Source organism: Paramormyrops kingsleyae, chromosome 20 (genome assembly GCF_048594095.1).
Source record: "Paramormyrops kingsleyae isolate MSU_618 chromosome 20, PKINGS_0.4, whole genome shotgun sequence".
Taxonomy (NCBI): Eukaryota; Metazoa; Chordata; class Actinopteri; order Osteoglossiformes; family Mormyridae; genus Paramormyrops; species Paramormyrops kingsleyae.
This window is the reverse complement of record NC_132816.1, coordinates 10507671-10522148: the sequence shown is the minus strand read 5'-3', so window position 1 is coordinate 10522148 and position 14478 is coordinate 10507671. Positions and strand designations below refer to the sequence as shown.

Genomic DNA, 14478 nt, shown 5'->3' with positions numbered 1-14478 from the left:
GCACTGTGCTGACCTTACGCTGTGGTTGTCATTGATCTTTTTACGTAACCGGATCCCTGTCTGCGATTCATTCCAGCGCATTCATGTCCAAGTTTATAAGGTTTGTAACATACAGGGAAAATATTGTTTTCGAATGTTTTATTCCTGAGTGTGATCCCGTGCCTATTTTGTTTTAGAAGTGAACATAGACGTATTTAAAAATGTAATACAAAAAAACTGAAAAGCAGTTCCCACAAGTATAGATGTTTAAATAATACTGTTAGATATATTTTGGGTCAAACAATTTTGTGACGAAGTGAATGAATAAATTTAGCGTGGTGGATATGGTGTTGTGATCGGAAGGGTGTTGGTTTGAATCCCGTTGTTAGCAGCGTGTTATCACTGTTGAGCCCTTCAATCCACTTACGCCAGGGAAGCATAATTACATATGTAAAGGCCTCAATACAAGACATAAATACAAACTATAATATATTTTTGAAGAATTTTTCATTTTGCAGTTGTCATTTTCATTTTTTAATTAAATTTCAAGAGGCCAAAGCCATATTTCAAGTACTGTTTATTAATGTGTACACATTCATGTTCTTTTTAAAAACATTCCGATCATTTATGAACTGTAAGTTACCACAAGTGTCACCAAATTCTGATAAAATCCAGTATTCTCTCATTGAATTTAATTATCAGATTAAAAGGTCAAATCAACAGCTTTAAGTTTGATATGACACAACCCACATATGATTCATCTTCATCTTGAAACTATACTTAAATTTATAGGTAGATTTACTTCTATCAGCACAGTAGTTTATCACGGAATAGCAGTTCTTTTAGAATGGGATCCGGGACTGGTCCACCCCTACTATTCCACCCGGCTGCAGAATGCTATGAATTTTCAAGCCTTGCCCTTCTTACGACCCATTAGGTCCGACCATCAGCATACCACCGCCATGCAGCCCCAAGCTGACAAGTTTTACCGGTCCTTGAAATTTTTGCACAACATAGACCAGTCCACAGTTATCAAAAGGTGGGGAAACGCCATATTTTAGAGCATGCCAAGTTACCAGTTACCCGTAAACAACCACTTGGCCGTCGGGCAGGTTAACGAGTGCAGTACTCCGTCACCAGTCCCTCTCGTGGGGTTCCCTGTAAGGGATGCCGAGAAATGTGAAGACGTCCCTTTCGGTGGGCGTGGACAGCGGGATTCCTGTGCACACCTTCAGGCTGCCTTGGCGCATCACGTCTCTGTTCAGGGAGTGCTCTGACAGGCTCATTTTCTTGGTTTTGGCCAGAGCTCTCATGGAACGGTTGAAGTGAGCGGATCCGGTAAAGTACAGCAGGGAGCATGCGAACTCGGCGTACGGCACCACGATGATGTCGAGCCTGCGATGGTGTTGACCAGGGCCCGGCAGACGACACACCCCCAGGTACTTCATCTGTTCTCCGTTCCCTTCGTGGCTGACTAGATCGTCGGTTAAAAACCCTGCATCGACAAAGGACAATGACAGCTCCTATGAAATCTGACCCTTGAGGAGATTCCAGAAGGCTTCCACACAATGTGAGTGTGCCCTACCAGTTTGGTGGAGGTTCTGCAGTAATTGACAGAAGACGTTCCTATGAGATTTTCCATCCGGGTGAGTGATGAGAACATCTACATCTCCGCAGGTGGTCTTTCCTCGGCGGTAAGAGCCACACGCCACTGCTAGGAGTCCAGGGTTCAGGCAATGAGCAGCATTCTTCACCTGTGTACACACACACACACAGACACAGACACAGATTAGGTATCTATATCTTTACGGGGACTATCCACTAATTTCTATGGACATAACACTAATCCCAACAATGACAGCCTTAACCCCTACCCAGTCCTAACCTTAACTATAAGTAACCAAACAAAATTCAAGACTTTTAGCTACTTTAGTTTTTTTTTTTTTTTTGCATTCACAGATTAATATAAAACAGGTTCATATTGTGGGCACTAAGATAAAAAGTAACCAGTTTTAAAAAAGTATTCTTTTATATCTGAAGATGATCTGGCGCAGATTTGGTGTTGCTGACTTTCCTACTGTTACTTAAAGGTGTATATAGTTATGTGTAACAATTTCTATGCATTGCAATCTAGAAATATATCCATCCACCTTCTAACAGCCTATCCTGCTCATTGATACATTTATTTTTTTCACAACAGGTCATATATGACATCTGGAAAAAGTCACATATATTCTGATTCTAGGTTGTATGTGATACATAAACAACAAAAACAGTGACTGTGAAAGAAAAAGTAACATTACAGTTTTCTCAATAGCAGCGGCCTCCTCTCTTGGCATCCGATCCAGAAAATCATCGTAGTGCTTGAGTCCAATTTTCTGCTGGGAATTGAGCTGAGCCTTAGTACTGATATCTTCCAAGGTGCGAAAACCCTTAAGTCACAAAAAACAAAAACAAAAAAAAACACTTTTTTTTTTTTAAACCCAGTACTAAAGTCACAGTTTACAGCTGTCAGAGGTTTTCCATTAACTAAGGAAAGAAATGAAAATATCAGACACATTAATAACAAAATATTCTAATAAAAGGTTTCTAACCTGCTGGTACCAGAGTTTTGCAGTTTTTGTTCCAGCCCCCCAGATATTGCTAAAGAGTTCTAGTACAGGAACATCCTGTCCAATGTAGTCCAGCTTTCGAAGGTGTCCACTCTCCATAATCTCTTGGATTTTGTCAGCCATACGCTTTCCAATGCCTGGGATCTTACATGCCTCCTTTGAATAGAAAAATTAGCATTCAATTATGCCATTTAAATCAACAAATCAAAGTGCATGATCGATTACGAATGATTACAGAACTTATAAAAAGTCAACATTGAGTCCATGGAAGACCTTAGGTGCCTAACCCTGACAAGCTAAAGAAATTGTCAGACTTTCACAAGTGAACTGCTAGGTAATGTGATCTTGAGGCAAACAAGAAACCGGCCTGTCATTGAGAAGCTACAGTGAGCACCAAAAGATTCCAGATAGATAGGAGAAAAGTAACCATGTGGATATATCTTTCGCAATACAGCGTGTACTATATCAAAGAAAGCACCTCTCCTCAGCACAGTCATGATGAACAGATATGTACATTAGTAGTAAAACCTACGGGACTCTAGATCTTTGAAAGCCTGCTCCTAACAGAAACTTTCCAACAGTAATATAATACTAGGGTGCACATTTTATTCCATGAAAAAAAAACCTTGATATAACAGTACCATCCAGTAGGGAATAACAGAATCTCTTTCCTGCTGAGAGTATAAGCATTTACAGGAAGAGAAACCTTCAGTAACTGAAATTGTATGTTTTCAACTGAATATCCAAGGAGGGCAAGGACAGACTAACCTATTTTTCACGGTCCTCCTGATCACCAGACTATTCGAGAATTGACCAAAGAAAATTGTATAAGTGGATTCAAACTGAAATGTCAAAATTTCTTGCAGGAGAATGGTAATCGCTACCTGTCAAATATGTTGACTCCATGCCGAACTAGGGCTGGGCGATACGGCCAAAAATGTTACCACCATAGAAATTCTGATATTACTGTTGAAACTGTTGATATTAATAATTATCACGATAAATGCCAAATCATTACTACTGTCCAGTTTAAAGGCTGATTTTTGCTCCTGAATGAAAGTTGATGAAACGAGATGATTAATTGTGGCTTTAGACTATTCTGTATCATCAGAACCTGACAAACATTTGCCAAGCAGCAATTCACATTTCAGAAATCTGAGACAGAAGTTGAACAAGTTAATTTACTCAGTGCTAACAAAGCGTCACTGCTTGCATTCTTCCTAGTGTCTCGGGATTCTCTGCGGACTATCACGGTGTGGATTTCTTGTGGACTGAATTTTACTATGGAATTTCATTTTGGATTTTGCTGGATTACTCTTATGGGGCAGGCTGCTTTGGACTTACCTGCTCTTACAGTGAGTTGCCCTGTTGTGTTGTCTGGGTTGTCTTACGTCTGCCTGCCCTATTGTATTCTCTTATTTGTTCAATATATCTCCCATTTGTATTTTTATGGCTGTGTCGGCACTTGTACTTCATTGTTGGTCCTGACAAGCAGTCACAGAGAAAGTGACGTCATTTCAATATGATGCAAAACGTGCCGCCGGGGACATGTTGGGTCTAACATCAACGTTATATCAAGCATTTGTTTTATCGGTATTAAGGAAAATATCGTGATAATTATCGTTATATCTCCCAGCCCCATGCTACGTCAACGATAAAAAAGCTCAAAAGGCTGCTTATTTAACTTCTTTGGATAGCCATATTGTGCAAACTACTCTGCTAAGAGACTTTCGATGTTAATGACTTACCTCATATGAATCAATGGATTTGTGGTAGCTCTTTAGAGCATTTATGGCTTTTGAGTAACCCAGCACTCTCCATTTATCACCCTGGTGTGTGTACGCCTTGGCCAGAACTTCCAGCTTATCTGTGATGTGCTGGTTGTGATTTTGAATCTTGGCAACGGAGGACTGAGCGCAGACCCACTTTCCCGAGACAGGTTTTTCTCCCAGGCTTGACGTCTCGCCCACGGGGTTGAGCCCATTAATGAGAGCATCGAGATCATTTTGCGAGACGCCATCCTCCTCTTTGTGCTCATCAGCTCTTTCAGACACCTTAAAAAACAGTCAAAATACATACGATATATCAAAATGTGAATTTACAAGAATGTTGTGCACTCCAAAGCAGCACTTCTGTCACAGCAGATATTAAAACTGTACATTTAACACAGAGATTATTAAAAATTAACATCAACTACTGTGAATCCAATTTATAAAATCACTTTTACGGCCATTGGAATTTTTTTATGAGCACCGCTGAGGTGGCTTCTGTCCTACCTGCTCTGATGTACCATCTTCATTCGTTTCAGCAGGAACAGGAATCTCTGAGACCGTACTGCACGAAGCACCACTGTATGAATCTTCTTCTGTTTTCTGAGTCTCCAGGTATCTTCAAAATTCACAATTAATCAAAAGAAGGAGAATTTAAACATCATAACTAGAATTTACATTTTCCTTCATCTCCATATTCTCGGTAATATATTCACCTCAAGAAATGATATCCAGAACCATAACATTTAGTCCTAACTGCAGTGCAAATTTTCATGGTTTGAGTAACTATTATTTGTTCTACAGTTTAGTTATCCCGGATCAAGTTATGTACTCTCAAAACAATCTATCAGTTTGACATAAACATTTCAATGTCTTACTCTTCAGTGTTCTATTTGCATTGTATTGAACGCAACAAACAAAACAAGTACAAATAACTAGTCATTAAAGAAAAAAGATGGTATCTTTTAGTACCTATCAGGTATGGGCAGGCTGTAGTTTGCAGTGTCGACTAATTTCTTTTCACTGATGCACTGACTCAGCCACGAACTCTTCACCAGCTCAATCGACACAGGAAGCCGGTCCATCTTGAGCAACCGCAAAGCACGGTCACGGTCCATGGAGTCGTCCACAATAACATGGGTGACCGTGGGGCATAAGGCGCGCTCAAATAGCCCCCCATTTTGGGCGATTTGTTTTTCAAATATGTTACACCGAGCACTGCCAATACCAGCCGAAAGTATGTGTATTTTCACACCACTAAGGAAATTACCTGAAGAGAATGCAAAAAAGCAATCGTGAGACACACGATGATATGCAGAATATCACAAAAGTACTGAACTAAATGATTTTTTGTTCATTTCATTTTCTGTAAACATTTGCAGCTGTACCCAAACTCCCAATCTGAAATGCAAATAATTTTAAGAAAATAACGATGACGGTGATGTCGACGAGTGATTATTTACCAGTTACTGTCTCCTGTACTTTCTTTTTGTTGGGAGGTGCCGCTTCCCTTTCCAGGGCACTCTGCCTTTTGATTTTCGGAAAGGCTTTAAAAATTCCATGAAGTTCCATTTCCATCGGAGACTTAGATCCCGAACTACGAAGACACTTTACTGGACAGAAAGCTAAAGAATATCATTATACAATCAATCCATAATAAGTTATCATATTGATCCACACTGATACAGTATAAATCTGCGGTACTTCTCCCCTACTATTAGTAAATAATTATTTCCAGGTAACATTCGCTCTCCTACTGGCATCTGAATCCGACGTCTCACATTAAATGTAGAATGCAAACACTGAGAAGATGAGCAGAATTTCACAGTAAACTCATTTGTTCAATTTTTCTGATTCTGACACTACGATACATTCAAGGTGCTCACGTCAAGCGCGTGATAGCCTACTCGGCACGGTTTCAAACGCAAAAATACTTCCGGGTCTGCATCGGGTAATTCCGGGTTGGCATCGGGTATTTCCGGGTGTACTACAACACGATGGAAACCAACTGCACATAACACGTTTGAAATTACAGCACGTACTGAAATTTTGAATGCGGTATTTCGTAAGGGTTTATTGAATGGTCAAAAATCGACGTTTTAAGTTAGTTTATTTGAGATCTAATTACCATTCAGGCTCTTTTGCATCCAGTTGCCTGGGTTACAAAATATGGCGGCGCAGAGTTGGGTAGACCTTTTAAAATCTTCGAGAAAAACTGTTCTAGTTCACGATGGTTAGTAAGTGAAATATATAATGTTAGTAATGAATATAAAGAAAAAAACGTGTTCTATTAATAACCGTTGCATGAAAATTTGTTAAATAAGCTGAATTGGTTAATTGTATTCTGACTCTAACGGTATGCTTGTGTACAGCTAGCATGTTTTCTGTATGTGTATATGTGTATTTCTCCTGAAAATATCGACTGCTTCGTCATTTAACGTTATTTATTTGGCACACTTCCGAATTGTTTCGTTGAAATGCTGCAGTTACTTATGCGTTTAGTTGTTGGATGCCTTAAAAGCTGACACGTCTTATACTACAGATGTTCTTGACAGGTGCTCGATGTGTGAATAATATGACTGGATTGAATGGATTTTCAGGGAAGCGCAAAGTGCACTACCTGTTTTCGGATGGGAAAGAAATGGCAGAAGAGTATGATATGAAAACGGATGAACTTGCTGGTAGGTTCTGGTTCATGTGGTTGTGGTTGAATTCCAGCTGCATTCAGCCTTCAGGTTTGCCGTGTTCATGGTTTTGACTTTAAACACATTTCACGATTTTTCTAAGTACGAAAGTGGCGCACGAAGAGTAAACTGGGAGCTCAGGGGCCATGGGAGATGGAAGTTGGTGAATCCTTCCTCTCCACGGAGGCTGTGCTGGAGCATCAACTGATAAAGGAAAATTGTTCAAATGTAGGTCAGACACAGATAAATTACAACCAGGGGTGAATAGTTCAGGTCCAAAAAGTGAAAATCCAGACCAAGGTTTTGTTTCAACCAACAGTTGAGTCCTCTGTGATTATCACTCTATGCTCTAGTTGGTTGAAACAAAATCTTGGTTTGGATTTTGTTTTTGGACCTGAATTATCCACCTCTGATCACAATGTAATTATGTGCTTCTCATTCACCCCGGGCCCGCCCACCCTAGGTTCCCATAGACCAGGCGTGGGCAGTCTTATCCGCAAAGGGCCGGTGTGTACGCAGGTTTTTGGGATAACCTTTAGGTCAGCTGTTCAAACCCAGGTGTGAGGACTCTTCAGCCAGTTAGTCCTCTAATTAGTAATCTAATTAGGCAGCGGAAACGAAAACCCGCATACCCAACGGCCCTTTCTGGATGTGATTGCCCCCCCCCCCCCCCCAGCATAGGCGATTGTCTAGGGCACCGTTTGATCAGGGGGTGCATACGGGCGAGAGAAAAATAAAAGAAATACTTCTGGTTGCATTCTGTGACATTTACACTGTTTTAATATTTCATTACTTTTTCTGTGAAGCACATGCCAGCTAGCTAACAGCTAGACGCCCCATGCTACTGAAAATGTCACCTACGGCAACCACAACACCCAGGTCCGGCCGTGCATTCACTCTATATTGAGACAAACACACTAACCCTAACATGATGTAGTTAATAGTCCTTTCAGTCAATAAAAATTCTCATTCTGTTGAATCAGCGTTGGACTTTCATTTTGTCTATTTTTTTCCAGCCGGTGTTTATGCGTAAAGACACCAAAACCTGTTTTCAGTGGCGAGTCCGGAACCTTCCCTACCCCAAAGAGGTCTACAGTCTTTCGGTTGATCCAGAGGAACGCAGCTGCATCATTCGGACAACAAACAAAAAGTAACATTTTGCTATTTATACAAGTAATTTATTTAATTTATGGATGGGGTATGCAAATTTACAGAATATCTATGTATTTCTATCTTGTTTTCCAAAAAACAAAGATTATACATGTTAAACAATTGTTATTTGCCATTTGCTTTTATATACATATATATGGCAAAAGCGTCTGAGCATTTAGTGGCCTGTGAACAAACATTGCTCCTTATATATTTGGAATTTCCAAAAACAGTTATAGCTTTAAAAGCAGGCTGCGGCCAGGATGGCATTTGCAGTTACACTTTCAGCATTTTTTTACCCTTGCATAAACATGCATGTCCACACACCCTCCCTTAGGTGGCGCTGTTGCCAAAAAGATTCTTACGTCATTCTTCAAAAACAGACCATTGACTTGACCCGTAACAAATTTGTTTGGTGTGGGTGTTCCATCCTGTGGCTGGTCTCTAAAAGGCGAATCGTTCGACTGCTGCATTAAAACACTTTGGCTGGTTGCTACTTTGAGCTTATTCATTCTTGCTTTTGATAATAACCACACAAATCACCAGCTTCCTAAAAAGTTATAAGTAAATTTTGCTCTGAAAGACAACATTAAAGATAGAACTGGCTGTGATTTGTTGCCCCTGTTTCACTGTAATGATCTGTGTGTATTGTAGCTGAATGCACATTTGGGGGATTGAAGCTTGACTTTGGCCCACTTTGCTGTCCAGTAGGTTTTTCAGTGGTTCTGTTTAAGTGCACAAATGGAAAGAGACTGATTGTGTGTTTTAATGTCTGACAGATGTTACAGCTGTCAGACATGATTTGGTAGTCAAGACTATTCACAGGTCATTTGCAGAGTCTGTGGATAAGTTGAATGTACAGCAAAATATAATGCACCCATTTTCATTGCATATATATATATATATATATATATATATATAACAAGTTGGTCTTCCTATCTAAATGGGGACCGTCCATTCATTTCTATGGGAAAAACCCTAATCCCAATCACGACACCCTTAACCCCTACCCATCCCTAACCTTAACCATAAGTAACCACCCCAAATACAAGACTTTTGGCATTTTTACTTTTTTGATTGCATTCACAGATTTTTATAAAACTAAGGTTATCCAAATGGGGACCTCAAAATATGTCCCCAAAAGTAGGGAAATTTCAGGTTTTACTACAGTTTGGGGACAATTTGGTCCTCAAATATGATCTATGCAAACCCACACACACACACGCACACACACACACGCACACTGAAAAGTGACACTGAGCATGATGATATCTTTTCACACTGAAGAACAAAAATGCCACAAAGCACAGGCATTTTCACCATTTTCTCATAGCAGTATGTGGATGTGCTCTTGAAACTATCAAAAAATGGCAACACAGATTGAATGAAATTGCTGGTTAATAACTGACATGACCTGCTAGTATTTTATCTGAGCATTTGACAGGACTTCAGATGTCTTGCAATTACATTGGATTTTTTTCCTCCCTGTAAACTATTAGCTTACTGTGTTGCAGCCAAGGTGACTTTTGAGATTGTCTTTCACTTGTTTAGCAGTTTGCTTGCACAATATGATAGCCTGGTTTTCCAGGGCTTGGCCGGCATTTGTCTTGGGAATACATTCGCAATGAAGACTTTAAGAACAGATTTCCACTGCAATCCCCTCAGTCATTAATCTGTCTCCTTCAAATGTCGTCTGACAGTAAACAAAAGTTAGGTAATGAAATGTACTAGCAGGTATGTGTCATTCTTATATTGATCACAAACGTAGTTTTATTGCGTGACAGGAATTTTGAATTCTTGTAATATCACGTATGGGGTCCAAAAAGGACTTTCAGTAATAGCTTCTCCCTCACCCGTCACACTAGCTTAAATTGTCTCCGATTTGTTGTGATTTATTCAGGTGCAAAGGAGGCATGTTCAACATTCTTTATCCCAAGGCTGTCCTTTAATTACAGAACCGGGGGTACGCGTACAGACAAGTGCCCCGTCGCTCACTAAGACCACTTCAACAACGTCTTCCCCGAGAAAACGGGAATAAATGATAATATACTCAGGAAAAAAAAGTGTTTTTCTTTCCTGTGGTGTGTTTCTTAGGTGTAGCCGATAATCCCTCAAATCCCCCCTGCCTATGAGAAAACTCTCACTTTGAAAAGCATTCCCTGAGTGAAAATGCACAGATCTCAGCGTTTAGCCCCGAGCTTGGCTCTCTCTTTCTGGGGGCTTTATTTCTCTGTTCTTCCTCAAGTTGGCACAGGAAGCCTGTGGCGTTCCCGCTTCTGTCCCTTGGATAGTTTTCCTGTAGCCTCATCTTGCATCACTACGGGACCCTCCGGTTCACACCTGGTTGCCGCCTGAAAACTTTTAACTTGCCGCACTCTCGAGTGATGTGTACGAGCGTGTGCTGCTTGTGCGGAGGACGCCTGGCTAAATTTCCACAACAAAGAATCATGGATGCAAAGTTCAGAATAATCCCCTTTAAAGACTGGAAGATGAGGATTGTTTTTCTTGAAGTGACAGTGAAACATTTCACTTCCCCCTTCCTGTCAAAGCGAAAGGATCACTTGATTTTCTTCTAGATATAGTTTTTTTTCTTCTATTTTAGCTTAGTAGGCTCAGCCCATCCTGTCATTTAGCTAAGAAGGTCGGTGGTGACATACAAGGACAGGCAGTGTCTATGCAAGTCAAGGGATCTGAGTTGTGCTGGACATCACTTTAGAGGAGTGGCTTGCAAACACCAATGTCTCCTTTGGGAGATGACGTTAAGCTCATTAAACTATATCATTGTTTTATATGCATTTCTTTGCCTCATCTAATTTATTCCATTACTTTTTTGTAGGATGACTGGGTAGTTCCCAATTTGCTGTTATATCATTTGAGTTGTATGTGGTTTTTTTTGTTTTTTTTGTATGTAGATGGCATTTAAAGTCAATAACGCTCATCGTTTTTACTTTGCTTTAGATATTATAAAAAGTTCGGCATTCCAGACCTGGACAGGTGCCAGCTGCCACTGGAGAGCTCTGCCCTCACCTTCACTCATGCCAACAACACTTTAATTATTAGCGTAAGTCCTGATGCCGTGGATGAGCTCACAGACAAGCTCCTGCCACCAGCTGCTGCATTTCCAGATCTGAGCTCATTGATTTAACAGTTCGTCGCTAAGCATGTGAAGGATGTCATTTCTGCTTGCAGGAGTTAGAGTGAGGTTTTATGGCATCGCACAGATGTGCAGTAGTGCCATGGAACTGTCATTACGGTGCAGTTTAACTAGTCAGTCTCTCCAGAACCAGAATGTGCATAAGACTAATATGTGAATAGTGTGTGTGTGTGTTTATGGGCCTTATTCTGTGTGTTTTCATACGTCTTTTCTCTCATTCTTGCTTCTTTAACGGTGAAATGATTGACAGTAAAACGAATATTTATGTGTAAAATCAGTTCCTGTTGCCTTTCCTAAATGTCCTTGTTCTAATATGTAGCCACAGCATCCGGCACAGAGAACTACTTGTTGTACTCGCACAAGCTCAGAAGTTAGGCACTAATGATCAGTTTTTATTATTATTCTTGATTTTGGTGACTGGCAGCTGAAGGTGTCTCTCCCGCTCGTTCTTATTTTTCCAGTATAAGAAGCCCAAGGAGATTCTGACTCTAGAAGAAGATCTGCTAAAAAATCTGAAGAAGATGAAGAGTGTCAATGATGGAGATGCGGACTGCAAAACCCAGTGAGCTGCTGTGGAATATGAATGTGAATATGACATGTTTTGGACTTCCTCAAATAAAACAGCATGGCTGTTAGGCAATGGTCTCACTTCAAGGTGTTAAATTCATACCCAGGTACTAAATTATGTATTCGTCACTTGTATTTTCTCTAGATTTCTTCTGAACAGACTTTTTTTTTTGTAAATGAAGGCATATTTATGTGTAAAGTGTTCAGTCAGTCTTTTGTCTTTATTGAGTGCTGTAACATCCAGGTTGCTGGGTTTAACAGACCAAAGTGCAAGCTGGTAACACCGTCCAATGTCATCTTCAAATGTTTAAAAAAAAAAAAAAAAAAATCCAACAAATTTAGCAACAATGGTTACAAAAAAATAAACGTTTTCATTTGTCCAGATTTACCGATGTCAGTGCGTGTTTTGGCAAGCTGGTGGGAGCAACAATGGCCTGTAACCCCTCTTAAGTACCTCTAAAGTGCTGTAAAAAAGGCCCACTGAAATGTTTCACAGCCTCTTCAAGGTGGTATTGCACTTGCAATTCCTGCGAAGAGCATATGTGATTTGCACCGTAGACACTGGCCACCCAGACTTTTAAGGAAGAATGACCTTTTTCCCCCAAGGGTTCTAACTTTATTGTGTGTGGCCCTGCCCCGTGGACTTCAAAGCTCAGCTTCAGTGCTGTTTTCTTTTTCTTTCTTTTTTTGCTTCTTTTCTTAAAGAATACGAGTGTTTCACCTTCCCGGGATCTTTTCACACAGTCTTGTTCATGCTCAGATAGCTTTCCTTATAACCAGACCGAATGGTCTTCCATGCAGATGAAAGACAGCCATTGTTATTGTGCTTTTAATTATGCTAACATTATATATATCTGACTGAATTTTAATCCATTGTTTTAAATGACAAGGGTATCGTGAGACTGGTTTAAACTCATTTTTAAATGAATCGACTTAAAATTTTGAATGCTGCTACGTCACACTGATTGGAAGTAATTTTAAAAGTAGATATCCATGCTGTGGGAAGGTGCTGATTGTCCAGCACTGTCCAAGCCCAACATAAAGTGTAGCATTTCATATGCTGTGACTTGACATGATGTAAAATGATGCAACAAATATATAGCATACTGTCTGTAATTAGCGGCGTCCCAGTTGCTAACCAAACTGCTGGCATGACAGTCTAATACCCACCTTGCTAAAAACAGATTAGCACAGAATTGTCTCTGTCTTTTGCTATTAGCGTGTGAGCCAAGGGTGTTTAAACACTTTTGGCTCTAGGTTGTTCATTTCCTTCAGTTTCCCCGAACATGAATTTATGTTTTGATTTTCTTTTTTCATTTTGTTTTTCTCTGAGTCAGGCTGTGTGGATTACACAAATCATAAGCTCATGCGTACTGATTGACAGCACACTGAATATTTCTGTATTTTTTTTAATGTTCCTGGTTGTTAGCAAACCTAATTTCCTTTTTATTACAACTCAGCAACACATAATCATTACAGATTATTATTGTACAGGGTATGCAATGGCACCAGCTGGGATCTGTGTATAACAATTAAAAAGAAATGTACCACACTGTTTGGTATTTTCCATACCAAAGTGCTCTCAGATTTGAGTCCAGTATATTTAACAGATGCAAGTGAAGGATAATATATGTGTTATGTGTAATTTCACTATAAAGGATGGTAATATATTAGTGTGGTATCTATACATCATTGGATTGGTTAAATACTGTAGCTGTGTGGCCATTCGCACAGTCTTCAGCTGTTGTTTGTTATCAAATCTGAAAGTCATTGAGGAACCTGAATAAGGGGTGCACACAAAATATGGAACAGAAATGAAAGCCATACAAAGATAAAAAGGCCATACCAATATAATATCACCTTTGGAGTTTTAGAGAGGTGGGCAAATGCATCAGTCTGGCCTGAAAGATTTCAGAATGATACTGACTCAAATGTGTTGTGAGCCTGTTCGGGCTGAGTGTTGACATGTAACTCTTCATCAAGTGTCCTGTAGCTGCCATTTCCTGCCTTTCGGCATGTATTTTGAAACCTAATACACCAAAGCCCCGAAACAAGTAGGTGCCACGGCGAGACATTTTCAGCATGACAGGCTTTTGCTAATAGCACTTCAGACGAAACCGATTTAGTATATGTGGTCAGGGACAGGCTTGTCCTGCTGATCTGTGATGAAGCTGAACGCCGAGGTCCAATTGGAACTCACAGCTCACCTGGGTGGCTTCTCTGCGGATCCTGGCAGTTTTGGTATCTGGGCTTTGACCGTTCCTCATGGTCTGTTGATCTTTTCGGATTCGTCGCTGGCGTCTGAAGGTACCATGAGTACGACTGCGACTACGTCACCCCTCCATCCCTCGAGTGCTGTTTGAAGGGCCGCTCTTGTCCCTGATTGGTGGAGAATGCCCGAAACATTGTCCCAACCAGGCCGGTTTACTGCAACACTTTGCTCTGCGGGCTCTTTTCCGCTCTGTTAATTAAGCTCCAGTATGTCCGTGAGTCTACAGCCAGCGTCCGGTTTGGCTCGGCAGCAAGGCAGGGCTACGTATGCTGCTCTCAAGCTACTGTGTAAG

General features: G+C 40.4%; 2 protein-coding genes across 3 annotated transcripts; one reads left to right on the top strand and one right to left on the bottom strand.

Annotated features, from left to right (window-relative positions):
• Positions 1-539: 539 nt before the first annotated feature.
• On the bottom strand, positions 540-6280 carry poll (polymerase (DNA directed), lambda). Its single transcript, XM_023798714.2, has 8 exons — positions 5824-6280; positions 5333-5630; positions 4868-4979; positions 4340-4645; positions 2574-2747; positions 2283-2411; positions 1565-1733; positions 540-1474 (listed from the first exon to the last, which is right to left on the bottom strand). The coding sequence occupies exons 1-8, from the start codon at positions 5936-5938 to the stop codon at positions 1113-1115; spliced, it is 1665 nt and encodes a 554-aa protein (XP_023654482.1). The 5' UTR covers positions 5939-6280; the 3' UTR covers positions 540-1112.
• A 5-nt stretch (positions 6281-6285) lies between these two features.
• dpcd (deleted in primary ciliary dyskinesia homolog (mouse)) lies at positions 6286-12298 on the top strand. Of its 2 annotated transcripts, none has more exons than XM_023798726.2 (6): positions 6286-6593; positions 6961-7041; positions 7148-7272; positions 8061-8194; positions 11152-11254; positions 11809-12298. In XM_023798726.2, the coding sequence occupies exons 1-6, from the start codon at positions 6530-6532 to the stop codon at positions 11911-11913; spliced, it is 612 nt and encodes a 203-aa protein (XP_023654494.1). In that variant the 5' UTR covers positions 6286-6529; the 3' UTR covers positions 11914-12298. The 2 variants fall into 2 exon arrangements, with proteins under 2 accessions (XP_023654494.1, XP_023654501.1); XM_023798733.2 differs by having other exon boundaries at positions 6286-6597.
• Positions 12299-14478: the final 2180 nt, after the last annotated feature.

Excerpts from the sequence above, each read along its gene's own strand:
- poll (XM_023798714.2), bottom strand. The coding sequence starts at position 5,938 with ATGGAAATGGAACTTCATGGAATTTTTAAAGCCTTTCCGAAAATCAAA. Across the intron at positions 4,646-4,867 it reads AAGATGGTACATCAGAGCAG|GTGTCTGAAAGAGCTGATGA; the intron begins GTAGGACAGAAG and ends CTGTTTTTTAAG. Across the intron at positions 2,412-2,573 it reads CAAAACTCTGGTACCAGCAG|GGTTTTCGCACCTTGGAAGA; the intron begins GTTAGAAACCTT and ends TTGTGACTTAAG.
- dpcd (XM_023798726.2), top strand. The coding sequence starts at position 6,530 with ATGGCGGCGCAGAGTTGGGTAGACCTTTTAAAATCTTCGAGAAAAACT. Across the intron at positions 7,042-7,147 it reads GAAAACGGATGAACTTGCTG|TACGAAAGTGGCGCACGAAG; the intron begins GTAGGTTCTGGT and ends GATTTTTCTAAG. Across the intron at positions 7,273-8,060 it reads TAAAGGAAAATTGTTCAAAT|CCGGTGTTTATGCGTAAAGA; the intron begins GTAGGTCAGACA and ends ATTTTTTTCCAG.